We start from the raw sequence: 27,260 nt of genomic DNA, 5'->3' as shown, positions 1-27,260 counted from the left end.
GCACCACATATTTCCTAAAATTAATTTAGGACATTTCCAAAATTTCGAACACCTATAAATCTTTTGGGGGGCCTCGCTATTAGTTATATTATTTTTCTATTTTTTTTTTTTCAACTCAGTTACCCTATTAGTCAGTATAAACCCAGATTTCAACTGATTTTTTACAATCTAAACCACCTATCATATAAGTACTTTTACAGTCTAAACTACATGTCATATAAGTACTTGTACAAGCTAAACTACCTATCATATTATAATATTAGTCGGCATAAATTTAGATTTCAACTGATTTTTTATAATCTAAACTACCTATTATATAAGTACTTTTACAGTCTGAACTACCTACTATATAAGTACTTGTACAAGCTATAACTACCTATCATATTGTAACTACCTATCATGGTGGAATAAGTAATTTTACATGATTCTAACAATAAGATGTAGTCCTCCATCTTGGTAATGTTAAAAGCCCCCGAAGCTAACACAATCAATGTCAAAAGCCTCTTGAGCAATTACTTACATAAGACAATCAATGTATAATGCTCGTGAATCATATAGACTAGAATCATGTAACAAATACCAGCAAAAATGAAGCTTACTGTTATAAACGACTCGACGAAAACATGTAAAATTACTTGCAGTTCTCATAGCTTCATGCGAATTCAAATTCAAATTTGGATACTAATCTGCAGGAATCGCGAGAAAAATTCAAAACAGGAGTCGAATAGAGTTTTTGATGAAACGACGAGATTTGATGAGTAACATTTTTTTTTTAATACAACGATATATTTTACACTAAAAAGGATAAGAGTTTTTTTTATGAAATGATGAGATTTGATGTGTAACTTAAAGTTCCATGTAAATTCTGGAAGAGTAATGATAAAACATTCAATGACAGTCGGTGCAATTTTGTTTTCAAATTATGGACACTTTAATTGCTCTACCTATTAGACCCTATCTATGATTGTGCAATACATTAGACCCATATCAAAACATGTGGATCAGGATCCTCTCCTGAGCAAAGGGTGAGGATCCTCCTGACCAAACTCATCGGGCCGTTGAAATTTTATCCAACGGCTACAAACATGGGGCTTCTCTAAAAGTTATAATAATTGTAGCCGTTAGATAAAATTTCAACGGCCAGATAGGCTTGGTCAGGAGGATCCTCACTAGGAATGGACAAATACCCATTGGTTATGGGTAACCACGGTTATCTGCCCATTTAAATTTGACGGTTATAGTTATGGGTAACCGTTTAGATAAATAAATGGTTATGAGTATAACCGTTTACCCATTAAATTTAAACGAATGGTTATGGGTATTTTATATATATATATATATATATATATATATATATATATATATATTTATGCCTCACTTGAGAGAACAATATAGTTGATAGAACGAGCTAATATTTAATATATGTGATTGAATATGCTAAAGCATTAGTGTTTGACATTTTTGTTTTGGAGTTTTTTGGAGCTTTGACCAATTCAAGATAATTACCTTGAGTATTTAGAAACATGTTATTATTAGATGATGCGTACCTATATATATATATATATATATATATTTATATTTAATTGGACTCGAGTTTTCAATAAATATTTGACCCCAAAATTAGAAATCGATTAAATGGCTTGGATCGATGAACATATGTTTCTAAATAAAAATCCAAATATTTATCAAATTAGCCTTTTAGCAAACTGATGCGTACTTATATATATATATGTATGTATGTATGTATGTATACAAGAATATTAATTAATCTACAATCATGCATGATTCTTGTAATAGATTGACCGTCAAATAATTGGGAGACATCACATATATTCATAAATAATATTGCCGTTAATATAAAAATACATGTTAAATGTACTTCTAACGGTATTTAGTAGTTAGAAAAAATAAAATTATGACAAATTTCTTTTTAATTTTCAGGTTGTTAAAAAAATAGGTAGACGGGTAAAAAAAAAAGTAAACGGGTACGTGGTTATAGGTAAATGGGTATACGGTTATGAGTATGGTTAACCGTTTATAAATAGTTATAGGTATGGGTATACCCGTTTATGTAAATATTCAATGGGTAAACAGTTATGTGGGTAAAAGCTTAAAATGTTATGGGAAAATAACCGCGGTTATCCGCCGATCATAACCGTTGCCCACCCTAGTCTCGAATTATATATACATTTCACGTACTATATATATCAGTTGATATATATATATATATATACATATATATTTTTTTTTTAATGAACAAACGACATTTATCGGAAAGGGGGTGAACTTAATCTCATAATGGGCTAGCAATAATGTGGTTCAAATTCGTCTTTGACGAGAATCGAACCTAAGACTTCTCACTTACAACTAAAAAAGAATACCATTAGATCATAATACTAAGTGGCCTATATCAGTTGATGTTATATGCAACTCTTACCCAGTTAATTACGTTATGACCCTAAAATTAAAGTACAACAGGCCATGTTCACGTTAGATATCCCCTTTCATCCGGAAAGTAAAAATATGTTGCCCTAAACATCAGCCTGGCCTTCTCCAGCCATAATCCTTCGTTTCTGGATGACAATGAAAACATTCTTAGAGGATATTCGAAAGACTTCTTTTACAACTGGAGCATTTCGAGTTTCATCATGTTTTCTGGTAAACTAACATGGTTGCAGATTCTTCGCGGGAATATAAAGACATAATAATTCACAACCTTGTGTGTAGTTTTCTGGTTTTCCTACTAATGTGGCAATTAGAGTCTGTTTTGATGTAGGGGACGGACAATTGGGATCCAAGAGATCCTTCTTTGCAAAAATTTCAAGGTGCAGCAATGCCGGTACCGGACACGTTATTTCAACTAGAATCGAATCAGAATTGAGCTGGCTTGAACATGGCGTCGAAGAATTTCAACATTGTATTGATACTAGCAAATGAGGTGAGGGATACAACACGAATAATAAGTAAGGTTAAAAGCAAGAAAATAATAGAAAGAGAGCTCAAAGAAGGAAAGAAAAGCATAATTTGATCACAAGCCCCCTCCCTCTCCCTCTCCCTGAAGCTTCCAATAAGAAACTATGCCTTTCATGAGCTAATTCCCTCTCTTTTCCTAACTTTTCTTTCCTTTACAATTCACAACACATCCAGATTGCTGCCTACCCAAGAAAGGGATTTCCTCAGCAAACAAAAAGCAACATGCGGAAATTGCAGCATTGGCTATAGTGAACATGCTCCTCCTTTTGAGCCCGAGTTCGAATCCTCCTCCCGCAGTTTAGACTAGATTAAAGCAGAATATCTTTTGTATCAAAAAAATCAAACAGATCATAACTTGAGAATATATAGAAATGACAGAGGTTCACTTTCCCACTTTATAAAGTTTGAAGCTTCCCTCCGTTTTCGACCTTCTTTCGAATTTTTAACAAAACTGAGAGGCAGCTTCTTCATCAAAACATTCTTTGCTTCACCAAATAAACACAAGCACCACTTTGTTTGGTCCTTGTTTTGTTTCAGATTGCTTGTGGGTGTCACTGCCTCTAGATTCCCACAGCAGCCAAGCAAGCAAAAAGAGAATGAAGCTGCTAGTAGAAGTGGTAGATGCTCAGGATCTTATGCCCAAAGACGGCGAAGGATCAGCTAGTCCATTTGTACAAGTCGATTTTGTGAACAAGCTTAGCCGAACAAAGACTATTCCAAAAAATCTCAACCCCATTTGGAACCAGAAACTTTTCTTTGATATTGACCAAACCAAAAACTTCCATCACCAAGCCATTGAAGTCTCTGTGTTCAACGAGAGGAGTTCACCTATTCCTGGCCGAAACTTTCTTGGAAGAGTGAGAATTCCTTGCTCAAATATTGTCCAGAAAAGTGAGGAAGCTTATCAAAGATTCCAACTTGAAAACAAGTGGTTTTTCTCATCTGTCAAGGGTGAGATTGGCCTAAAAATCTATATTTCTCTAGAATCTGAACCGAAAGCTCCTCCATATTCTCCACCACAACCCATAGAAGCCTCTCCTTCCAAGTCTCAACAACAACCACCCGAAAACTCAAGTTCTAGTCCCTCTGCTTCTCCAAATACAGAAAACACAAAATTCAATAGCAAAGTATTGGCTGCTCTTCCAAAAGAAAAAGAGTTCAGACAAAAATCAGCTGAAGTAAGATCAACTGAAGCATCCCACCACGTATACAAGCATCAAGTTCTGCAGCAACCAGGCATATCGGTATAGCAACACAACCTCAAGGTTTCCCACTAACCATGCGGCCAGCTCACCTGGAAGCGCATGGTAGTCATAACCAGCAAGACGACTATGACTTGAAGGACACCAGCCCGCAGCTTGGCGAAAGGTGGCCAAATGGTGGAGAGTACGGAGGAAGAGGATGGATGAGCGGTGGTGAAAGATTTACAAGTACTTATGACCTTGTTGAGCAGATGTTTTATCTGTATGTTCGAGTTGTGAAAGCCAAAGACCTCCCTCCCAGCTCCATTACCGGAAGCCTTGATCCTTACGTGGAAGTAAAGCTGGGGAATTACAAGGGAAGAACAAAGCATTTCGAGAGGAAAATGAATCCAGATTGGAACCAGGTGTTTGCTTTCTCAAAAGATCGAATCCAGTCATCGGTAGTGGAAGTTTTTGTCAAAGATAAAGAGATGATTGGAAGAGATGATTTTATTGGAAGGGTGGTTCTTGACTTGAATGAGGTTCCGACCAGAGTTCCACCTGACAGCCCGCTCGCTTCTCAGTGGTACAGGCTGGAGCACCGCCGCGGGGAAGGAAAGGTTAGGGGTGAGATCATGCTTGCAGTCTGGATGGGAACACAGGCTGATGAAGCCTTTCCGGATGCATGGCATACGGATGCTGCAGCTGTCTATGGAGAGGGTGTGTTAAATATTCGATCCAAGGTATACGTATCACCAAAACTTTGGTACCTGAGGGTGAATGTGATTGAAGCTCAGGATGTGCTGCCTAACGACAGAAGTCGCCTCCCAGAAGTCTTTGTCAAAGCTCAGGTTGGGAACCAAGTGCTCAGAACCAAGCTATGCCCAACTCGAACTGCAAATCCATTGTGGAATGAAGATTTAGTCTTTGTTGCAGCTGAGCCTTTTGAGGAGCAGCTGGTTGTGACAGTTGAGGATCGAGTCCACCCCTTGAAAGACGAGGTGTTGGGTAAGATAAGCATGCCAATTGATGCGTTTGAGAAGCGGCTTGACCACAGGCCAGTTCACTCCCGCTGGTTCAATCTCGAGAAGTATGGTTTTGGTGTGTTGGAGCCTGATAGGAGGAATGAGCTCAAGTTTTCTAGTAGAATTCACCTGAGAGTTTGTCTTGAAGGTGGATACCATGTGCTAGATGAATCGACCATGTATATAAGTGATCAGAGGCCAACGGCAAGGCAGCTTTGGAAGCAGCCTGTTGGGATTTTGGAAGTTGGCATTCTAAGTGCACAAGGGCTTCTTCCAATGAAGATGAAGGACGGCCGAGGGAGCACAGACCCTTACTGTGTGGTTAGGTATGGCCAGAAATGGGTCCGTTCCAGAACAATTCTCGACACATTTAGTCCTAAGTGGAATGAGCAATACACATGGGAAGTGTACGATCCGTGCACTGTGATCACATTGGGAGTTTTTGACAACTGCCACCTAGGTGGAAGTGAGAAGCAACCACCAACTGCAGGCAACGGAGAGATTCTCGAATTGGAAAGGTGCGTATTCGACTATCAACTCTTGAAGCTCATCGGATGTATACACATTCGTATCCTCTCCTTGTTCTACAGCCTAATGGAGTAAAGAAAATGGGCGAACTCCAACTCGCTGTTCGATTCACAACCCTCTCCATAGCTAACATGATATATGTTTATGGGCACCCCTTGTTGCCAAAAATGCATTACTTGCATCCTTTCACAGTGAACCAAGTCGATAATCTACGATACCAAGCAATGAATATCGTAGCAGTGAGACTTGGCAGAGCTGAGCCGCCTCTGAGAAAAGAAGTGGTGGAGTACATGCTAGATGTTGATTCCCACATGTGGAGTATGAGGAGAAGCAAGGCCAACTTCTTCAGAATTATGTCATTGCTTTCTGGTATGTTTTCCATGAGCCGGTGGTTTGCTGATGTGTGCAACTGGAAGAACGGCGTCACCACTGTTCTTGTTCACATTCTCTTTCTGATACTGATCTGGTATCCAGAGTTGATACTTCCAACTCTTTTTGTCTACATGTTCCTCATCGGAATGTGGAACTACAGGTTCAGGCCTAGATATCCTCCTCATATGGATATCAAGCTTTCATGGGCAGAGACGGTTCACCCAGACGAGCTTGATGAAGAGTTTGACACATTTCCGAGCTCTAGACCCCACGATATAGTTCGAATGAGGTACGACAGGATCAGAAGTGTAGCGGGGAGGATACAGACAGTTGTCGGTGACATAGCAACGCAAGGGGAGAGATTTCAGTCGCTACTCAGCTGGAGAGACCCGAGAGCAACCAGCCTTTTCATAGTGTTCTGCCTTTGTGCGGCTGTGGTGCTTTTCGTGACTCCGTTCAGGGTGGTTTCTTTGGTTGCAGGGTTGTACAACCTGAGGCACCCCAAATTCCGGAGCAAGCTGCCTTCCGCACCACGCAATTTCTTCAAAAGACTGCCCGCTCAGACCGACAGCTTACTCTGAAACTACTTGTGACAAGTCCTGTGCAAACCGTAACCAGATTATGTTCATCTGACCTTTCCTTTCTCTGAGTTTGAATAAATGCCCTGTTTTATGCTGATGCTGCTGTTTTCGAATGTGTTGGCTACTGGCCTACCATACGGATGACTATATAACTAAACAAATAGACCTAAACGGATAAGTGGTCATTGCGATGACAGGGTGGGTAGTCAGAAGATAGCACTTGTGCTAAAAAAAACGGATTTAAATCATTGTGATGAAGTCGGATAGGAATTAGACTCAAAATCAAAAGTCCTGTTATCTCTTCGTTAGCTCCTGTTAGTCATGGCTCCACACTCAACAACCAAGCTTCCTCATAGCTTTTCAGCTCATGTCGCACGACATGGATGTGAATTTCGTGAAAATAAAGATCATAGGTTCAAGCTTCTCCTTTAATTTAAAGGAAAAAATAACTTCGCACAACTAGAGATCTGAAGTAACATCTGATTAGATGTCAATTACAAATCAAACTTAAAAAGTACCACCACTGAGATCGAGTTCAAACAAAAATGGAACGTTTGTAGGATAGGAAAGCAAAATCTAATACTTTCAAGCTTCTTCTCTAAAATACAAGCTCATGAGGCTTCATGCCTTGCTTGAGAGAGAACCTTGCAGCCAAATAAGTCTTCAAATCTGCAATTTTGTCTATGCAATTAACCAAGGGTGTATCAACAGCCTTCTGGTCTTCTTTTTTCTCCTGGGGAAGTACATTTTTGTCCTACAATTTGAAGAAAGAAGTCAAAAGGTTATAACACAACAACAAAAAGACAGACACATGAATTGCCATCCACAGTATACACTCAAAATACAGAAGACAAACACCCAACCTCCTTTTCCGCTTCAAAGAATTCGCCTTCTCCCTTCTTCTTTTTCTTCTGAACTTCCTTTGCAAAATACTTGTCATCAAATTTATCAACATTAACCCCAGAGATGTCAATCTTAGTTGAAGTTCCAATAACGTAAGATTGGTTCACACGTCTTAGAGGAACACCGTTAATCTTGAATGGTCCTGAAAGGAAAAGAAAGAACAGTGGGAAACACTCCAATGAAGTTAAATGGCACACAGGGAATATGAAGAAGAAAAGAAGAAAAAAACCTTTACAAACTACCAATCCCGATCACCAACATACACAACCAAGGTGCTCTCTTGAACTGACATTAAACACACTAACAAAACTAATCACTTTAATCAATGTAAACAATGACCTATTTCCATGTAAACGACCATAGCTTCATCAAATTGTAAGAAGTACATGTTCACGAGCATGTTTTCCCTTGTAATATATTTGAATCGTTTGAAATAACACACGATATTACGCAATATACCACACCATATACCGTCGTGGAAGAGATTTTGTGAAATAACGCAAAAGTATCACGATAGTCTAAAAAATCGTTCGAATTCTGCGTGATATTCCACGATATGGCACAATATACCACACCGAATGCCTTGTGATCCTATTGCTACAATAATCACCACATTCATTGATTCAATGACTATACTACTGGTTTATAATGCATTAATGTGAACTTATATGTGTTTTGGTGCAAGTATATATATCTAAACTACCTATTAACAAAATCCTCTTTGTCAACCAATATCGGGTGAAAGGACAATTTGGACTTCTATCACTAAACAAAATCACGGGTAGTAATGTAATTTTGCACAAACCAAATTATTTTTTTATTCCCTCACCCACATGTCATCATAGCATTTCTCAAATTAAAAAAAAAAAATCAAAATAAAAAACTCCCCGCATGGGCTCTCACTATCCCTTTCCAACTTCTCTCCAACTTATCTCTTCCATATAAAAAGATTTTAAAAGAAAAAACTAATAATATGAAAGAGATAGAAGTTGGCAAGAAATGTGAAAGAAAGAAAGAGAGAGAGAAAAAACGAGGGTTATTTTTATTTTTAATTTTTTAAATTAGAGACATGCTTTGATGACATGTGGGTGTGGGAAGAAAAAAAAAACAACAAAATTTTTTGTGCGAAATTACTTTAATGCCCATGATTTTCTTTTCAGATATTTTCTTTCAATTATGCATGAAAGAGTATAGAAGTATTTTCCTCGGTTTTTAGTTGACAAAGAGTGTTTTATTGATAGGTAGTGTGTGTGGGTGTGTGTGTATTATTCATATACTATTTTACGCAATGCAAGTCTCGAATAGCTTACACGAAACCTCCCACCCAACCCCTTACGCGATGCGATTTCTAGTACTGGTATATTAAACCAAGTATCATCTCAAAAAATGAAATCAACCAGCAGAACAACTGACACAATCATTAAGAACTAATAAATCAACCAGATCAATTTGGTACCAAGAACTGAAGCAGATGAACAAAGATTCACTCCCTGTTATTTTTCTTGCACCAATATCATTAAAGTTTAGAAGAAAAGCCCAATTAAGGAGAACAATAACTTACCAGTGACCAAAAGCAAGCCAGACGAAAGCTGCTTCAAAAACACAACTCTCTTCCCCTTGAACCTCCCAGCAAGAATAATTAACACAGTTCCAGGAGTAATGCTAGCCCTATACATTACAAAGAAAAGAAAATGTCAACAGATTATTAATGGTTTATAGAAGAAAATACAAAAAGATTACTAGAAACCATAAACTTCTCAGTTATATGAGGCCTAAACAAACCAATTCCAAATTGAAGCAAACACCGAAAAAGAAAATAAAACATTTCCATCCCAAAATTTGTACATGATTGGTCCTGAAAAGAATACGTGATCCAATTTCTACTCTCCATATCGTAACTTCTCTCTATATTGTAACTCATAAGAAAGTAAATATTTTTCTCAAATCCCTAACCAATAGGAGCTCAAATTCATATCATCACTTTCTAATTTCTATGTTCCCAATTTCTTATCCTCAACACTGAAATGGGTATTGAAAACCATAAACAAAATCCTAAAAACAGAACCTTAAAATGAATGCACGCATGTTGATACATTACATCTCAACATTTCAGCTGCACATCTTCGGAAATGGAAAGCCTAACATGACGCAAGGCAATAATAATCATGTGTATACAAAATCCCACCTATCACTCACTTTCAGACCGATTTTTTGGTATTTTTCTGGCAAAAAATAAAGAGTGGCCATTCCAAAATCTACAAATTAACTAGATAAAAAGTTACACAATTTATAAAATAATCACACATTTCCTCAGAACACACTCACAAAAGCACATATATTTCTCAGAATCCAAACACATTAAGACAACAATTCAACACATTTTCTCATCAGTCAACAGCCAAAAAGAAAACAAAAATACACAGAATCTATAGATACAAAGACAGAGAACAGGGATGGATAAGTACCTAAGTTTTGTGGGCTTGGGCTTGCGCTTGTTGACGAGAGGCTTCTTGACATCGTCGGCGGGGTAAAACTTGGGCGGCTTGACAGCCGGGGCGTCGGCGGCGGGCTTCTTTTCATGGCAGGGGAAAACACCGCCGTTCTTGGCCTTGATAGCCCAAAGCCCTCGCTTGTGGTACATCTTGGACCTCGAGTATTTCCCAATCCCTCTGATCAGATCTGGGTTTCTGGTCACCTTTGGAGTCCTCTGCTTCGGCGCCATCGCTAACACGCGGAGGTGAAGGTACGTTCTCTCTCTCTTCTATCACTCGCTTGCCGTCTCTGATAGGCGCGGCCACAAAACACAGTGGGAAAGAAACTTGGGGGTATATATATGGGCCGAACCCTTCAAAACCCTTGACCTACTCTGTAACTATCACTTTTTACACTGCCATTGGCACATACGGAAAAATGAGGGGTTGGCCTAAAAACCATCAAACCGAAAAATCGAATCGAACCGTGATATAAAAAAATATCGAAAAAAATCACGTTGATAAAAAAAAGTTAAAATCAGAATAAAAACCAAATCAAATCGTTTCAAACGGTTTCGGTTTGGAAATATTAAAAACCAAATGAACCAAACCAAACTGCTTTTAATATAAATTATTGTTTTATTATTATTTTTATATAAATAAGACATTTTTTCAAGAAAACTATGTGCATAAGCCCAATTTTCACTTCTCTCCCCCTCCTTTGTCGTTTTATCACTTTTCTTCCTCTACATTATTTTTCTCCATTCTTTTCCAGTATATTATGCATTATGTACATTTTAGTTTTAGTTTAAGATCTACACTTTGGTCTTGATATGAGCCTTTCTATCTTTTGATTTATATTTATATACACATTTTCTATCTTCCGATCACTAATCTTGTAGATCTAGTAGTGGAAACTCAAATTTACTTAAATTTGTGGTTGAAATATGTGTTTGGTATTACAAATAGAAAAATTAGAAACATATATATAATTTTGGTTAGAACCATAAACCGGCAGGAACCATCATGAACTGAATCGTACGGTTTGAGTAATAAATTTAAGCGAAACTGCACCTAACCGAACCGTTGAAATTTTCCCGTTTTAGTTCCATTTTGAGGGTGGAGCTAGGCAGAAACGAACCATGCCATCCCTACAGAAAATGACCATTTTGGTCATTGTACTTTCATAGTACAATTTTTTTTATAGCTCTTTACTTAAAATATTCTTTGAGATTTGTATAACTCATCACTTTAGTCTCTGAGATTTGAAATCAATAGAAGTGGTCCCTGAGAATGTCCAACATCAATCATTTTGATCATTCTGTTAAACATTATGTTAAATAAGAATCAAAATGACAAAAATACCCTTAATTTAATAAACAATAGTTCAAAATAATTTCACAAAAGTTGAGGGTATTTTTGTCATTTTGATTCTTATTTAATAGAGATTTTTCATGGAATTACCAAAATGATTGATGGTGGACAATTTCATCAATATCAAATCTTAGGAACCAAAGTAAGGAGTTATGCAAATCTCATAGACCATTTTGGCTAAAAAGCCTTTTTCATACAACAATATATTTGGGTAAGGAATAATAAATTATAATTGATTTATGTGATTTGAATTTAAGAATTATGTACAAGTAAAATGAATTATTTTAAGGTAATACTAAATGACTCGTAATTTATTATTTCAACTTTTAAATAAGGAAAACTAATGAAAAGTGTGACGTCCCGTCCCGGGATTATTAAAACGTACTTGTGAAATGACCGTTCTACCCCTAGTTCGTTTCGTTATGTTGTTTGGTGGTTTTGCGTGGTGTGGCATGTGTTGGGCCACACACACATGCACTGTCACTTTCTCTGTCTCTATCCTTTTCTCTGTCTCTGTCCCGTGTCTCTCTCTCCCTTCTTTCTTCTTCTTCCTTTTGTAAACGTACGGACAAACACACAACTCACTCAAACGTTCACAGATCGAAGGAACCAAGTGCATTTTCGAACTCGTGAGGCTCGTGCGAGTGCAACCATACCATTTTCAGGTGAGAACACTAACGTTTTCACGTCGATTCGAGGTGGTCCGATTTGAGTACTGTTTATGCAAACATTAACCTAGCACGTTTTTGGGATTTTTAAGCTCATAGGTAGCTTGGTGGTGTCCCAAGGAGCCTCGGAGTACTTCGTTGGACGAATTTGGACGTCGGAATAGCTTGGTTCGAAGTAGGCCGGTCTTTGAGTTTGGAGACAGGTATGATCTGGTGATTTTTAGCCCTCGAAACTTGTATAACGTTGTTCTACTAGTCCTAAGCTTCATTTTGGTTCAAGAATCGTGAAAAATGGTTGAGAAACGAGTGAGAAAACTAAGTTAGAAAATTTTTCCAGTTTCCGGCACCGGCGACGTCGCCGTAGGCTCGCCGGAGAAGGTGACGGAATATTCCGTCAAATCTGACGGAATATTCTTGACGCCGTTGACGGAATCCGTTAGAACTAACGGAATATTCCTCACGGCGTCAGTTGACGCCGTCAGCGTGCCAGGCACGTGCCTGCGCGTGGCCGGCGCGTGTGGCCGTGCCTTGGCCGGCGCGTGGGGGCGCGTGCGGCGGAGGAAATTTTTTCTAAAAATATGGTTGTGATCCTGAGGTTGTGTAAAGCCCGTTGGTATATTCATTTGTCCATTTTGAGCAATGTATGAGAAGTTATTACGAGAAGTTGGTTATGTGCTTTAAAGTTAACGTTTTTATAGTTATTTTGCATATAGGTGACACGTACCCCGAGGACGAGCGTGCGCACTCGAGACAGGGGGGCTACAACCTTTCCACTTATCAGTGAGTGGGCTTTTGGTTTTCCGTATATACCTATATACTATATTTTCCCCAGAAATTGATTAAATGGTTATCAGTTATATGCCATGCATTACATTATCGTTAGTCATGCATCGTTGGTTGCATTAGTAGTTGCATATATATATACATATGCATATTGGGTGCTGTGGACGCACAGGTAAGTGCCAGGTAAGTGTTATTCATGTTTATATTTCAGTAGTGGTTTGAGATGCTTAGAGAGCTCATAACCTGCACCCCCGATGTTAGTGCTCCCGCCCAGAGTAGGGCACAGTCCTTCACGTGATGTTCACCTCCCGCACCACACGCTCAGCTTGGATCCAAGTTAGGTGCACAGTCCTGTCGTACATACCACTTTAGGTGGTTCCGATTCGTAGGTGACCCGCGATTATTCGCACAGCCTTCACGTGATCGTAGCACTAGAGCGTATATATGTATTACACCCAGGCCTGTCGTACAGACCACTTTAGGTGGTTCCGACTCGTGGGCAGGTTCAGTTATTGATTTTGAGATTTGAGCTCTATATGCAGCTGTATAGGTCACGTTAGGTGACTTCGGCTGCCAGATTACATGTTATTGATTTGATTTATACCTGAGCACTTGCATTGTATTATGAGGTTTCGACATGGCATATCTTGAGCATGATTGGCATACCCTTGAGCATGTTTGGGCACATCTATATACATACGTATATACGTTATTTTTCTGGGAAGTATACAGGTTTTACGGCGAGGGGTTAGAAAGTATTTTACTAATGGTTTTAGAAAAGATTTGTTTTTGCCCACTCGCGCTTTTGTTTTGCACCCCTCCAGGTTCTAGTTGCTTAGCAATTTCGGTGGTTTCCCAGAGGGTTCTTCCGGCTTTTCTGACAGACACTCACCAGCGTAGGGTCACCTTCGGGTGTACTTATGTCGCAACTTTTCTTTTGGACTGCTGTAGTCTTGCTCTGAATTTGTATCTCACTTACGCTAGCACTTGTTTTAGTACTTTGCATGCTAGTTTTAAATTATTTGTACTTCTTACATTACTATCTTATTAGCTTCCGCACGTGCACATGGTTACGTCACCTTCGTGTGACGGCCAGCACGCCCTGATCTCAGTCGGGGTGTGTCAAAAAGGGTTTGAAAACTTTGAGTTTTAACAATAAGGACAAAATACAGGATAAAGTGAATAGTACCATGTTTGACTTTTTAGTGTAAAAATGTGGTTTTTCGTTAAAGTGAACAATACCGCGGGCTTTTCGTTAAAACTCCCTTTAAATAAAAGGTCGGCGCTAACCAATTTACATCGGTTTCACTAAATTCATCAAGTGTTAAACGGGGAGATAGTTTTACCCTTTAGGCCTAAGTTCATTACTCTCAATTTTACTGGATTTTAGTGTTAAAACCAAATCAAACCAAACCAAACTGATCAAATTAGTTAATTTTGGTTGATCTTCTGCCTTCCTTGCTTTTAGATATGCTCTACAATGCAATTTTTTTGGTATTCTAAATGTGAAATTCAATAAATCAAATAGCTAATCTAATATTGTTTACTTTAAGCTAATCTAAATTACCGCACGAGATTAAGACGCATGCATGTGAGAGCTAATTCTCGTCTCAAATTGAAATGATGAAAATCTACATACACAAAGAAAAGAGACAAGCAGTTGGCATTGGCTATATATTAGAACAAAGTAGTTGGCATTGGCTATATATAAAGAACAAAGGAATTAACTCTAGCGTTTAGGTTCGTTGAAACTCCTAGCAGAGTGTTACCTAGTATGCACATCAATGGAGCACTATTCCCTTGAGATTCCCATAATGTACTTTGGGGGTGGACGTAGGATACTCAAAAAGATGTAGTTTGTAGTCGCGTAGTTAAAGTTTGTCTTCAAAATCAAATAGGAAATTGATCTTCAAGGTGGAATAAGAAAGCAATATTCAAAGTTCAATGGGAAAACAATCTTCTTCCTTGATCTCCAAGTTAGCTTGAGAGATTTAATTCTTTTAGGATTTCAACAATGAATGGGATGCCGTTTCTTCATTCATTGCCGAAGCAACTATCAATAAGGGTGCTTGGACTCTTCTTTCTCATCACAAATATCTGCGTAAGCATTCGTCGAGAGCAAAGAGCAAGCAATTTATGAAATTTCTGGTGAGTGTCAAACAATCCAACACTTATGCCGAGAAAATCAGCAATAGTCGAAAAAAATTCGGTGTTGTTGTTGGTCGCACATGCGAGTTGGGCTACGACTCTGTCAGCTGAGCAGCCCTAGCCGGATCGGCTTGACTTGGCTGGGTATTATGCCAATGACTCAGCTCGGCTTTGACTAGCAACTTGGGCTAGGCCTTTTTTTTTGTTTTTTTGTTTTTCGTTTTTTTGGCAACTTGTTGATCGTCGGCCTTCTATTTCGTGAGATGTGAACTGTGTCTCTTAAAAAAATTTATCGTCCGAGAGAAATCTCTTGAAGTTTCTTTATATAGGCAAGGCGGCTCCACCACTTATGTGGGCTATTTTGTTCCTCGTTGTCTAATTCGGATATTGCTGAGAGGTATCGAGACTGGAGGCAAAATGATCTTTCTATTTTCCCTCAAAGAGTCAAAGCTTGGTTGGTTGGTGACTATTTTGCCCTGAAACTATGCATGAATGTGAATAAAACATTGAGATTAGTACAGAAATTAATAACGCTACACTACCTCATGTATATACAGAAAATAAGTAAAGAAATAAACCGAGAAACCTATCACTCACCGCTCCACCACTCCACTTCAAGATTCCAGCAAAGGTTCTTCCTCTTCTTGTCTCTTTATAGTAATATTGTTTTTGTCTTAAGAAACCACCCTAGCGTTTTTTGGGTCAATATTAACCCTACTATCTCTACTATTAATATAATTCTCTTTGTCAACTAAAAATATGTGAAAAAGAAACATTATAGACAATATAGTAAATCACACATAAAATGATTTTGCTATTTTTTTTTCTCTCCATCACAGCCAAGTGATCTCGTATTTTCCTCCCACCTATGACTCTCCTCTTCTTAATTTAAAGAGAGTTTTAATGAAAAGTCCGCGGTATTGTTCATTTTAACGAAAAATCATATTTTTACACTAAAAAATCAAACATGGTACTATTCATTTTACCATTTACTTTGTCCTTATCATTAAAACTCAAAATTTTCAAGTCATTTTCATTAGTTTTCTTTAATTTAAAATCGTTAAAATCAAATCATTATTCTTATAAAGTAATATTTCTCTCACACACTTGCCTTTGCTAGTAAGAAAATGGGAAAAGAGTGTCCAAGAAAAAATGAAATGAAGAAAGAGGCTACATTCATATCTCATCTTACCCGCGGGTGAGATACTTCTGAAGAAGACCAAAATCCCAGCAAGATAATGAGATGATGAAATTGAAGCCTTCCTCCTCAGCAACTTTCCCACCCTTTCTCCCACTCTCCTCGCTTAAAACCCCATTAACCCCAAGATGGCCACAATCTCATCCATATTCTCACCACCCAATCTCCTTCACCACCCCACAAAACCCATCAAAACCTCACCTAAACTGCCCCTCCAAATCCTCAAACCAACCCAATTTCAGGGCTTTCACAAACTCACTTCCTCCTATCTGACTCTGACCCCCAGGCACTCACAGAGGCTCTTCGCTGTCGCCCAAGAAGTCGCGGCGGACCCGGCTTCGAAGGCTGCCAGGAGAGTCTACATTGGTAACATTCCCAGGACTCTGGATAATGCTGAGCTTACCAAAATTGTTGAGGAACATGGTGCTGTCGAAAAGGCTGAGGTATTTCAAAAATTTCCATGTTCCTTCTGTCTCCCTTTTGTATTTTCATGCCCTTTTGTGCTGTTTTAATTTGTTGGGTTGTTGAAGATTTCAGAGCTCAGTGTGACTAGTATTTGATATTTGGTAGGCACTACTTTTGTGTTTGTTACCTTGAGAATGTGTTTAGTTTTGTTAAGTTGGTTTAATTGGTGCAAAGGGAATTTGTGTTTACGAATTTAGTTTTGCTTGTCGCAAATCTTTAGTTATATTTTACGAAATTTGGTTTACGTCAAAAAATAATTCCATGGGGATGTGTGTGGAGAATTATATTGAAGAACGCTTTTTTTTAATATGAGTTGACTTTACTGTTGAATAAGTGGCCAAGTGGCCATACTTTAGATTAAACAAAAGAAGGTGGAAACACCTTTCCTTGTTTTGGGGAGGAAAATAAGGGAAAAGAATGTTTTGGTTCCCTAGCACAACCCGTGAGTTTGGTTTTGGCAGAAAGCTAAAAGAAAAAAATATTGTTTTAAGAATGAGTGCTCATGATTTGGTTAAAAGAGGTGAGCTCATTCATTTCGGTTTTGGAAGAAAAACAAGAGAGTGAGAGCTGAAAAACAGAGGGTAGAGAAGAAGAAGAAATCTGGAGCAGCAACCCCATTTCGAAGAGAAGAAGGTGCTCTTCTTTTTGGTTAGTAATCATCCATCAAAGTAATTGTAATAGCTTTGAGCTTTGTATAGAGAAGAAATTAATCACTATATTTTCTTCTCTATTTGTTTCTTTGGTGTGTGAGAGCTTTTGAGTGTATTGGGGTTAAGGGTTGTGAGATTGCCAACACTTTGTAAACTACCATTTGGTTGATAGTGGATTATTGGGTGAGCTCCTACTGCTCCGAGGACGTACTCCAGTTACACTGACTGTTGAGGAACCTCGTTAAAATCTTGGTGTTATTTTATATTTTGTTCTTGCATTTTATTTGATATATTTCCTGTGGGTTAGCTTGAGTTGGTTCCAAAAATTGATTTGGTGCTATCCTAGCACAACATTTACTATAACAAAGAAAAGAGATGGCTATCTTTCCTTCCTTTTGGGCGTAGGTGATGTATGATAAGTACTCTGGAAGAAGTCGCCGATTTGCATTTGCTACGATGATGACTGTTGAAGATGCAAATGCCGTGGTTGAGAAACTGAATGGAACTGTAAGTGTTACCAAGGTTCATAAGTTTATTTTGATTAAAACACTGTTAAAAAATGCATCTACTGAAATGTTTTCTGCACTCTATTGGCACTTTTTTCAGTTTCCGTAGTAAGATTTTATTAATTGTTGGAAATCAATTAACTCCATCTTGTTATACAGGAGATCGGAGGGCGTGAAGTCAAAGTAAACATAACTGAAAAACCCCTGCTACAAGCGGACACATCACTTGTTCTGGCAGAAGAGTCTCAATTCATTGACAGCCCCTACAAAGTTTATGTTGGAAATCTTGCAAAGGAAGTAACTACGGATACACTCAAAACCCTTTTCTCTGACAAGGGAAAAGTTCTTAGTGCAAAGGTTTCCCGAGTTCCAGGGACCTCAAAATCTAGCGGATTTGGGTTTGTTTCTTTTTCCTCGGAGGAGGATGTAGAAGCTGCAATCTCGTCCTTCAACAATACTGTAAGTTTCTAGCTGGTGTACCATGTTTTAGAGGAAGCTTGGAATCTAACTATACAACATGCATACATATATTCACTTGCACATATTTATGGATGTTCTGTTGAGTTTTTGATACACTTGAGCACGTTTGTTTATATTCTTATATGTTCTTATGGCAGTTTTCATACACTTTTATTATAGAACATATGACAGGCAACATGCACCATAATCGAAAATGTATTACAAATCATGGCTACACTACATATACCTAATGCTTAATTGCTTATGCATCTAGAATCACCCCTGTCAATCTGACTTAATTCCTTTGTTCAGTGAACTTTTTAATCACCAACGATGAGCCAAATTACTGCAAGTCTTGTATAATTCTCCAAAGCTTTTTAATCTGCATGGTATTTCGTCCCTAGTTGCCTTTTAGTCTGCATAATTTCCTGCAAGTCTTGTATAATATCTTATCCCTAATCAGAACACCCTATCTCATCCTCCGAGCTGTATGCTTCCTTTTGGTTTCTAATCCTGCTCATGGTCATGTGTTACTACTACTACCACTACTAATAATGTATGCTGTCGAAAAGTGTTTGAGTTGGTACTGATAATATATTGTTCTTTTATCTTGATGGATTATGCTTTTGTCATGAATTTGTTGGAAGTGATTCTTCCCTTATTGCAAATAATCGAAACTGTTTGATTTCCTTAGCAAATTGAATCAGTTGCTATCCCCTTTCATCACGTTATACCATTTATTTGTATTACTTATTGTTCATTGCAGTTGTTCGAAGGGCAAAGAATTCGTGTGAACAAGGCATAGTAGAGCTGGCAGAAGAGAGTTTGCACTTGTATCAGAAATTAGGGTAGGCCCATATGATTATGAGTGAAACCAAAAATCGAAGTCATTTTTGTAGTTTCTTATGGTTTCAATCTTAATGACATTGTCACGACCTTGAGGTTTTCTGGTCATTCCTGGTAGAAGCTGATTGGATTGAAAGTTATCAATGTATGATATGGCATAATTAGTGCGTCCGATTTTATTGTGGCTTATCTTGGTTGAAATTGCCTCTAATTTGAACTAGATTTGAGCATCCATTGAGTTAAAGTAATCTTGCTCAAGCGTCGTTTTGGATTTGGTTGGATTTAACTTGTTTAACAGTCAATATTAAGATCAAAACGAATGGCTTTTCTTTTGACCCATGTTCCTTAGTAGGACATGGAATGCTTTGTAATTTTGAGTGCATGCTAGAATTTGTGACATTTGATGTACAGTGGTCATTATCACATCTGTTTATGCATCAATTGTACTACGTAAAATTTGAAAAGACTGATCGGAAGTCTTTTCCGACATTTTTACAATCAGATAATTAATACGTTTCAAAGAAAACAATAGACACGAACAATACTCAAGAGGTGTGGCATGATCTTGGGGAATATCAAATTTCAATTTTAAGACTTCTAACAAAGTTGAGGTGTTTCGATAGCTTCATTAAAAGAAAAATAGCTTCTGCACAATTTTCTTTTTGGATCGAAATTAAGAGGAATGTGCAAAAGATGAAAAAAGATTTGCAAAACCGCTCTCTAATTAAAATTAGGCAATAATAAAAATTCCAAAGCAAGTTTCCGCGAATAAATTTACGACTAACCCCGTCCCGCGCCAAATTAACATTCGCACGTGAATGGCAAGAGTCGTAATTCTTGTAAACCTCAAGGGCTATTCGCGCTCCAAATAGGCGCCACTTTTCGTTTCCCGCGCCCCGTCTTCGCATTCAATCTCCAAGTAACCCTAAAACCCTCCATTTTCCTGCTCCACTCTCTCTAAGAATTCATATAAATACACACACAAACACAATCAAACCGCTGTATTTCTTTATAATTATATATCAGTTTCGGCATTGAAGAAGTGCGGAGGAAGGCGGAAGGATGTTTTATTCACAGACGTTCTTGGCTCGGAAGGGCCCACTGGGAACCGTCTGGTGCGCGGCCCACCTCCAGAGCCGGCTGAAGAAGTCCCACTACACCTCCACCGACATCCCCTCCACCGTTGGTCCGTAAAACCCCTTTCCCTTTTGTTTGATTGCCTTAAATTTGAGTTTTTTCTTCTTAATCTGGGTGTCTCAAATTCTGAATCCAGTGCTGTTAGTGCTTTCTGATCAAATTTGTGTTAAATTTCGAAACTTTGTTGCAAAATCATCGCCTTTTTCCGATAAAGTTCTGTTCTTTTCTTTAATTTTGATAAAATTTATAGTGTGTAGTAATATTCTTTGTAATAAAAGAAAAATTAAAATTTGTTTGGGTTCAAATCACTTCATTATTTTACCCTTTTTTTATTTTTATTTTTACTTTTAATCCCTTGTTGCGAATGTTGTGGGTTTATTGTGGGCTGAATTGCTCAATGTTATTTGGTATAAGTTTGAATTTGAGGATATATTTATGTGCGATTTCTCATAAAAAAAAACTCAAATATGGGAAAAATCAATTGGCTTTACGATGTTTGTACAAATGTGTTTGTCAGATCGCATCATGTTTCCGGATGTTCCTATTGCACTGAGAATGTCAGGACACCTTTTATTTGGCGTTGTTCGGATATACTCCAAGCAGGTCGACTATCTTTACCAGGACTGTAATGTTGTTTTGACTACCCTAAGAAAGACCTTTGCTTCCATAGACTTGAATTTGCCAGAGAATGCAATGCAAGCTCCAGTTCAGTCCATCACTTTGCCGGAAACATTTGACCTTGATGCTTTGGATTTGGATGGAGGCGTGTTCGGTGAGGGGTAATATTCTCATTAAGCCCTTTTCATTCATCTTTCTGTTCTGCTTCTAAATGAATGTATGATGCAAATGACCTTGTTTCCTCAGGGCTTATGATAATCATCACGTGAGTCAGGAGGACATCACACTACCAGGTTGTAGAAGTTAATTGCTGTTTGGAATTCTCATCTTTATTATTTGTCTTTGTTATATTCATTCGATGAAAGTCTTAAAAATATTTTAACTTTGTGTCACAGATCAAATTCCTATTGCAACAGACCGTTATGTCACTATAACTTTTGACGAGGTTGACATCTTTTCTTTTTTAATGATAGAGTTTAATGTTTCTGCTCTTCTTTGCATTTATGTTTGAATGGTAAGGTACTGGATTTGTATTGTTACTGAATGAAACATGGGTTATTTTTAGGATATCCAGAACGAGGTTTTTGGTTCAGATGTTGCCCCCATGGATGAGGAGTATGATTCCTATTGCACTTAAATTCAATGTATGGTTCAAATATTTGTTCTACAAACCCGTAAATTTATTGGTTATATTTCAATGGTTACAGCATCCACTCTACAACTCCAGGTGAGGGTGTTCCTAGTGATCGCTTCACCCCTCCAATTAAAGAAGCTCCAGAAGTAGATGTTCCAAATGATTTTGTCTTCCAAGATTCTGTTCCAAGTAACCATAGAGAAACTGGAGTTATGCAAGATGCTCTTCCTGATGATAGTTCCCTGCAGTTTGTTCAACCAATGGAAGTTATGCGAGATGATGCTCATCTTCCAGATGACGGTTCCCCTCAACATGTTCAACCAATGGAAGTTATGCGAGATGCTGTTCCTCCAGAAATTGTTCCTACGGTTTCTCTCAATAACGGCAATGATGTTACTGAACCTGACAAATCTTTTAACACAGAAATGAATGAGAATAAAGTACTTTCTCCAATTACAGAGGAGAATACACCTTCTGGTGGGCCATCTCCATTGTCCCTGCCAAGTTCAGGACCACGAGCTTCTATTACTTCTTTGCCAGAAATGAACGGGAAAGATGTTTCCTTTCGTGAGTAGAGTTCTCATTGTCTATAGTGTCCTTAATATGTATGCATTAATAAGACACAACTTTGTTTTTTCCCTTGAATGTTTCTCTCTCCTGTTGCAGAAATGCAATCAACACCACATGTTGAGCAACCAAGAGCAAGAGCAAGGAAGAGAAAGCAGTATTTTGACGAGACCCTTGTGTTATCCAATGAGTATGGTTGCACATATTATTACTGTAGGGTCATTGTTTCTTCTGGTATTGATTACTGAGATTGGTTGTAAATTTTGTAGGTTTATGAATAGGACAATTCAAGATGCTAGTGATTTAAAGCGTAAAAGGAGGAATATTCCGTACTCTACTTCGGGTGTTTGGAAGTTGAACAACAGTCTAAGAAAGGAACAAATATTTTTTCAGCCTTCATTAACTGGTGAGGCGATCTTTTCCCTTCATGTATTTTCTCTCACTGCTTGTCTTCTATTTTACTGAGATTTTTTTAATGAAGATCTTGGTGTCTGCCTGTAGGATTGTGTTCGGATCTTCGTAACATTTTCGACAAAGACTATATATCCAAACAGTCCCATTTGTTTGAGGGAGCTCTTCCAGTCTCTGGACCTGCAACACCTCCTCCTCCTCCTTCTACAACTGAATTCTCCCCAGAGCGCTGTGTTCCGCCATCTCTTCCTGTCATTGAAGTTTCCACAGAGTTTAATGGCGCAGAATCTCCCCCAACAATTGAACGTTTTCAGCATGCTGAAGAACATGATGGTGGAAATAACTTACCAGAGTATGAGGGTGCACAATCTCCGCCACAAATTGAACGTTTTCAACATGTTGAAGAACATGATGGTGGACACAACTTACCAGAGTATGAGGGTGCACAATCTCCTGCCACTCAATATGACTTTATTCCTGCTCCGTCTCCAAACTTAATGTCAGCTTCAGTTCCTCCATTGGAAGCAAGCACTGGAACTCAAATACTGCTGACACCGGATCAAACAGCATCGACTAGATTTCACGAGTCTGTAAATGAAACACCAAAGACAATGTTTGAGGGGTGGCTAGGTCCAGAGAACACTGGTCTATCAAATAATCCTGAATTCAACGATTCTACTGAAGCAGTAAGTTATTTAGTATTTGGTCCTATTTGTGTTTTGTGTAAATTGTGTTTGGCTTTGGTATCAATTTGCCTGTTGTTTGACCGTTTATTGCCCATTGTTTGGAAGCCTTAAGTTCCCCTTTATGTTTGCGTGAGATGCAACTTAATAGAGAGCCTAAGGCTTGTAAAAACAGCTTACGTTATTGCACACAGTTCATTATACCGAGCTCTATAAATGCTTCACTTAGCCGTGAATAATAAATCTTACAAAAACTATAGGCAACTATTGCATCTACAAGACAAGTATTCCAGTCATATATATAGTAAAATGTGAGGATGATCTATTTGGAACGGAAGATAAAAAGGACAATTAGCATCTCTCATATTAGCTTAATGAATTCTCTTGAAATATTGAAATACATTAAAAAATCATCAACCAAAAATATTGAAAATTTCTGTATTTCGACTGGTTTTACATAAGCTTTAGGTGATTTTTGCTACAAAAAAGATCAATGTACGAGCTACATTTCTTAATTACTTGTCAAGCTAAGGACGAATTGATGTAAAAGCATAGTACTAGTTGGCAGACCTGATAAAAAAAGATAAAATGAGATACAACTCCTTTAATGAATATTACCTCTTAATTGATCCGAAAGGTTTTAATAAAAGCTTCTGTTTCTTACAAAAAAAGAAAAAAAATTTGAGATAAAAAACTATGAATGCATATCACCCAACACATAAGCAAAGTACTAAAACGAGGGCAAGACTAGTATTTATTTTTTTATTACCATGCACTTCATTTAGAGGACCAGATTTTTATTTGAAGACTATATGTGCTCTATATTTTGGCGTGGGATGTGCCATGTCCCCATTGTTCTCCCCATAGCCTTTTATTTGGAGTCTCAAGTATATGATCTTATTCTTATTTTTATGATAATCCTAACTCCTAATCCTCATTCATTTTGACCTTCTTTTCCTTGTGGACTAATTGTAGAAGTTGAACTGTTGTTACCATTATACAGGATTATAAACTTTCGACCTGCCATGCATTATGTGATGTTACAATTGTCATAATCTATCATTCAGAATATACTATGAGAGACATACTTTTTATTGTGAAACCGCTTTTGATGAACCAGTTAACTCCATGTATTAGTGCGTAACTCCACTTTTTTCCGCCTGAACAGTTTACTAATAATTAACATATTAACTCGTTGAATTGTTCATTGTAGGGTCTTTTTTTCCTAGAAGCAGATGGCAATACACCAGCTGGTAAACTCAGAAATCTTTATTTAATCTGTTATTCGAGAGAACATGTAAATTGTGCATAGTGTTTTTCTTGGCTGACTGTACGAATAAGTGTACACATTCTTCATATTCATTTACTTTTGTGTACACTGTTTGGATGACATATCTATGCTTGTACCAGGATCTCAAGCGACACAAGGAATGTCGGGATCTCAAGGGACACAAGGAGTTGATTCATTGTCAGTTAGAACCAGGTACTTCTCTTTCAATTGTTTCCTTTCTTTATTTACACAGGATTTAGTTAGTCACTGATTTATGTACTCGGTGGCTCATTATATTTATTTTTCTTATTATTCTCCCCGTTTGGTATGCAGGGCTGTGGCTCAATTTTTGAAGAGGGAATCTTCTATCTCCTCAACTTCGGAAGATGTCACTGGAGATCTCAGCTTGAACAAAATTTTAGAAGGAAAAACTAGAAAGCTATGTGCCCGAATGTTCTATGAAACACTGGTAATTCGTTTGAGCCATATCAGTTAGGTTCTCTAGTTTGAATGCATGTTTTTTTTTATTGGATACTAAATTGGAATTCACCTTAGCAAATTTAGAAGTTCTCCAAGTATTTGATGTGGCATGGATCTTATGGCACATCACAGATTTTATCATTTTAAGAGCATTTTAGTAGTAGGAACAAGGGAGCAAAATGTTTGCATAGTTTTCAATGCACAACTTGGGAGTTGATGTTCATAATAACCTAGTTATTGGAAATTGATTCAGTTATCCAAGTTTTATTTCTTTGTTCAATATCATTTCACCTTTTGAGTTTTTCGTTACATATCATTTATGTCTGATATCTGTTCCCGCAAATGTCACTCCACAAATAATAGCCAGAAAAATCTGTCTCTTAGCAGCAGAAGTTTCTCAAGTCGATTTTACATCAAGTCAAATGTTTTGGACTCAAATTATTTGTATGTTAAATTGGTTTTTGTTATCTGTTTTCTTATACTCTATGAACAAGTTAAAAATATGCTATCTTTTTTTTCCCGGGTCAAGGAAACTTATACTGCCTGTAGAAGTATGAATTGAGCATGTATTGGTATTAACTACTAATATGATTGTTCATTGTCACTTTCAGGTTTTGAAGACTTATGGTCTTGTTGATGTAAAACAAGAAGTACCTTATGGTGACATTATTTTGACATTGAACCAAACCCTATCAAAAGCTCAAATTTAAAAAGAGGATATGAGGTAATTTAGAGCATGTTTATCGTTGCAATATTTTTCCTGGAATCATATACACTTTGATATGTTTCAGTATTTGGGCTTTCTGATATTTAGCCACTCTGTAAGACTTGGCATGAGTAGCAAGTTTGTCTAATCACGGTGTTTTAACCACAAAGGTAGCTACACTACTTGAGGTAAATGAGCATTGAAAAATGCTTGGGAGAAAATCCAAAACACGGGATTATACTGTTTTTCAGAATCTGGGTAAAACATTTGTGATTTTAGAGTAGTTCATATTCTCATGGGTTGTGTTTCTTTTTGCTTTTTCAGTTCAGATTAACTTTTATGTGTTCTCTCGGGCGTGCTCTTACTGTGTGGATTTTTATTTTCTGTGAATTTCAGGCATTGGGTGAAAGGACATGGAGGGAATGCAGTTGAGTTTGTACAGAAGTTGCAGTGGAGTTTATAATTTTTGACCTCAGAGAAGTGTTAGTAGAGTCCACATGTGTATAACTAGCAGAGGAGGTTGCGATGTAAATTAAGTTACTCTGCTCATAGCTTGAGCTTTAAGTTTACTATCTATAAATTGCAATAATTCAGGCCTTATTTTCAAATGGTTCATGCTTTCATCATTTTCATGGTTAGCTTCGGGCCTGTTTGGTATCAACCGAATCCTGAAAATTGACTTTACCGTTTAAGCCTCTACGCAATGGGTGATCGGTTGCTTATACGCAATGGGTAATTGGTCGGGTGGAGATTGGCGACCAGTCTGCGGCCTGTCGACTACTCGATCTTGAGACTGTAATATACAACTGGCTGGTGGAAGTGATCATGATACCTCCTAACACAGAACTTGTTTCTTCCAAACACTCAGACATGAATTCAAATTGAAACTGATTTGAGTACTTTCGCAATTACCGTTTGTTAATAATTTACATATTGTAGCTCTTTAACTTGAAACTCAAATTCTGGCACAAGGATATTCAGGTAGATGGTAATCATAAGCAAGTTCAGAGGAAACAAGAACAATTAGCTGCGAAATCATGACATTATTTCTTATTAACTATTGAAGTATGCAGAACACAAGTACGGCCAGAAGTCTAACAAGTCATAAACCATCCAAGAAATTCAACCATCTTAGATGTCCAAATGATACAAACTTAATTTCCAGCAAGAAGGGCATTGATTTTGTTTTCAACATGTGCTTTGTGGTCTTCAAGCCGACCCTTGATTGCATCATTTTCCCAGCGGACCAGTGTTGGAACTCCGGTCAGCTTAAACCTCGAGTCTACTCTCCATGGGTGATGTGCATTCCTCCATGTTCGTCTGTCTCCAACGTATGCTCCCACAAGTGCAACATCAGCTATAGCTTGTAGCTTTTTGTAAGTTACAGGTTCAGCTCCACACAATCTGACATTGAACAAGGGACATCAGTGACAAGTACAATTCAACATCTTGTTTACGTTCCATAAATTGGAGGATCATCTAGCTAAATTCTCAATGCAGTCTTTGGTAGGGGAATCATGCAACGAGTTCTTTTACTACTAGCCTAGTCAACACACACAAGAATAAGTTGTATCAGGAACAGTTCCAAAGGACAAAGAAGAGATTTTAGTTTGTATCAGGAAC

At 37.8% G+C, this 27,260-nt stretch overlaps 3 protein-coding genes, 1 long non-coding RNA gene and 1 pseudogene across 7 annotated transcripts; 3 read left to right on the top strand and 2 right to left on the bottom strand.

Annotated features, from left to right (window-relative positions):
- Positions 1–3,569: 3,569 nt before the first annotated feature.
- LOC137746631 (FT-interacting protein 1 pseudogene) lies at positions 3,570–6,755 on the top strand (annotated as a pseudogene).
- A 315-nt stretch (positions 6,756–7,070) lies between these two features.
- LOC137746632 (large ribosomal subunit protein eL6z) lies at positions 7,071–10,498 on the bottom strand. Its single transcript, XM_068486637.2, has 4 exons — positions 10,029–10,498; positions 9,125–9,231; positions 7,524–7,705; positions 7,071–7,414 (listed from the first exon to the last, which is right to left on the bottom strand). The coding sequence occupies exons 1-4, from the start codon at positions 10,283–10,285 to the stop codon at positions 7,259–7,261; spliced, it is 702 nt and encodes a 233-aa protein (XP_068342738.1). The 5' UTR covers positions 10,286–10,498; the 3' UTR covers positions 7,071–7,258.
- A 5,624-nt stretch (positions 10,499–16,122) lies between these two features.
- On the top strand, positions 16,123–19,312 carry LOC137748709 (small ribosomal subunit protein cS22). The gene is made up of 4 exons (XM_068488886.2): positions 16,123–16,648; positions 17,726–17,827; positions 17,986–18,285; positions 19,052–19,312. Exons 1-4 carry the CDS (start codon positions 16,334–16,336, stop codon positions 19,088–19,090), a joined length of 756 nt encoding a protein of 251 aa, XP_068344987.1. The 5' UTR covers positions 16,123–16,333; the 3' UTR covers positions 19,091–19,312.
- LOC148698320 (uncharacterized) lies at positions 16,814–17,822 on the bottom strand. The gene is made up of 2 exons (XR_015953327.1): positions 17,673–17,822; positions 16,814–16,987 (listed from the first exon to the last, which is right to left on the bottom strand). It is a non-coding gene; the product is annotated as an uncharacterized LOC148698320 (long non-coding RNA).
- Positions 19,313–20,076: 764 nt separating the features above from the next.
- LOC137749017 (sister chromatid cohesion 1 protein 3) lies at positions 20,077–26,245 on the top strand. Of its 4 annotated transcripts, none has more exons than XM_088679716.1 (14): positions 20,077–20,317; positions 20,786–21,047; positions 21,133–21,179; positions 21,282–21,331; positions 21,461–21,501; positions 21,594–22,087; positions 22,187–22,277; positions 22,357–22,493; positions 22,589–23,184; positions 24,395–24,434; positions 24,601–24,664; positions 24,785–24,920; positions 25,543–25,655; positions 26,034–26,245. In XM_088679716.1, exons 1-13 carry the CDS (start codon positions 20,194–20,196, stop codon positions 25,639–25,641), a joined length of 2,181 nt encoding a protein of 726 aa, XP_088535842.1. In that variant the 5' UTR covers positions 20,077–20,193; the 3' UTR covers positions 25,642–25,655; positions 26,034–26,245. The 4 variants fall into 4 exon arrangements, with proteins under 4 accessions (XP_088535842.1, XP_088535837.1, XP_088535832.1 ...); XM_088679711.1 differs by having other exon boundaries at positions 20,078–20,317; positions 24,592–24,664; XM_088679706.1 differs by having other exon boundaries at positions 20,078–20,317; positions 21,452–21,501.
- The last annotated feature ends 1,015 nt before the right edge of the window (positions 26,246–27,260 follow it).

The sequence above is a fragment of the Pyrus communis genome, chromosome 2 (assembly GCF_041283825.1).
Source record: "Pyrus communis isolate YQ-2024b chromosome 2, ASM4128382v1, whole genome shotgun sequence".
Classification (NCBI taxonomy): Eukaryota; Viridiplantae; Streptophyta; class Magnoliopsida; order Rosales; family Rosaceae; genus Pyrus; species Pyrus communis.
This window is presented reverse-complemented; position numbering and strand designations above follow the sequence as displayed.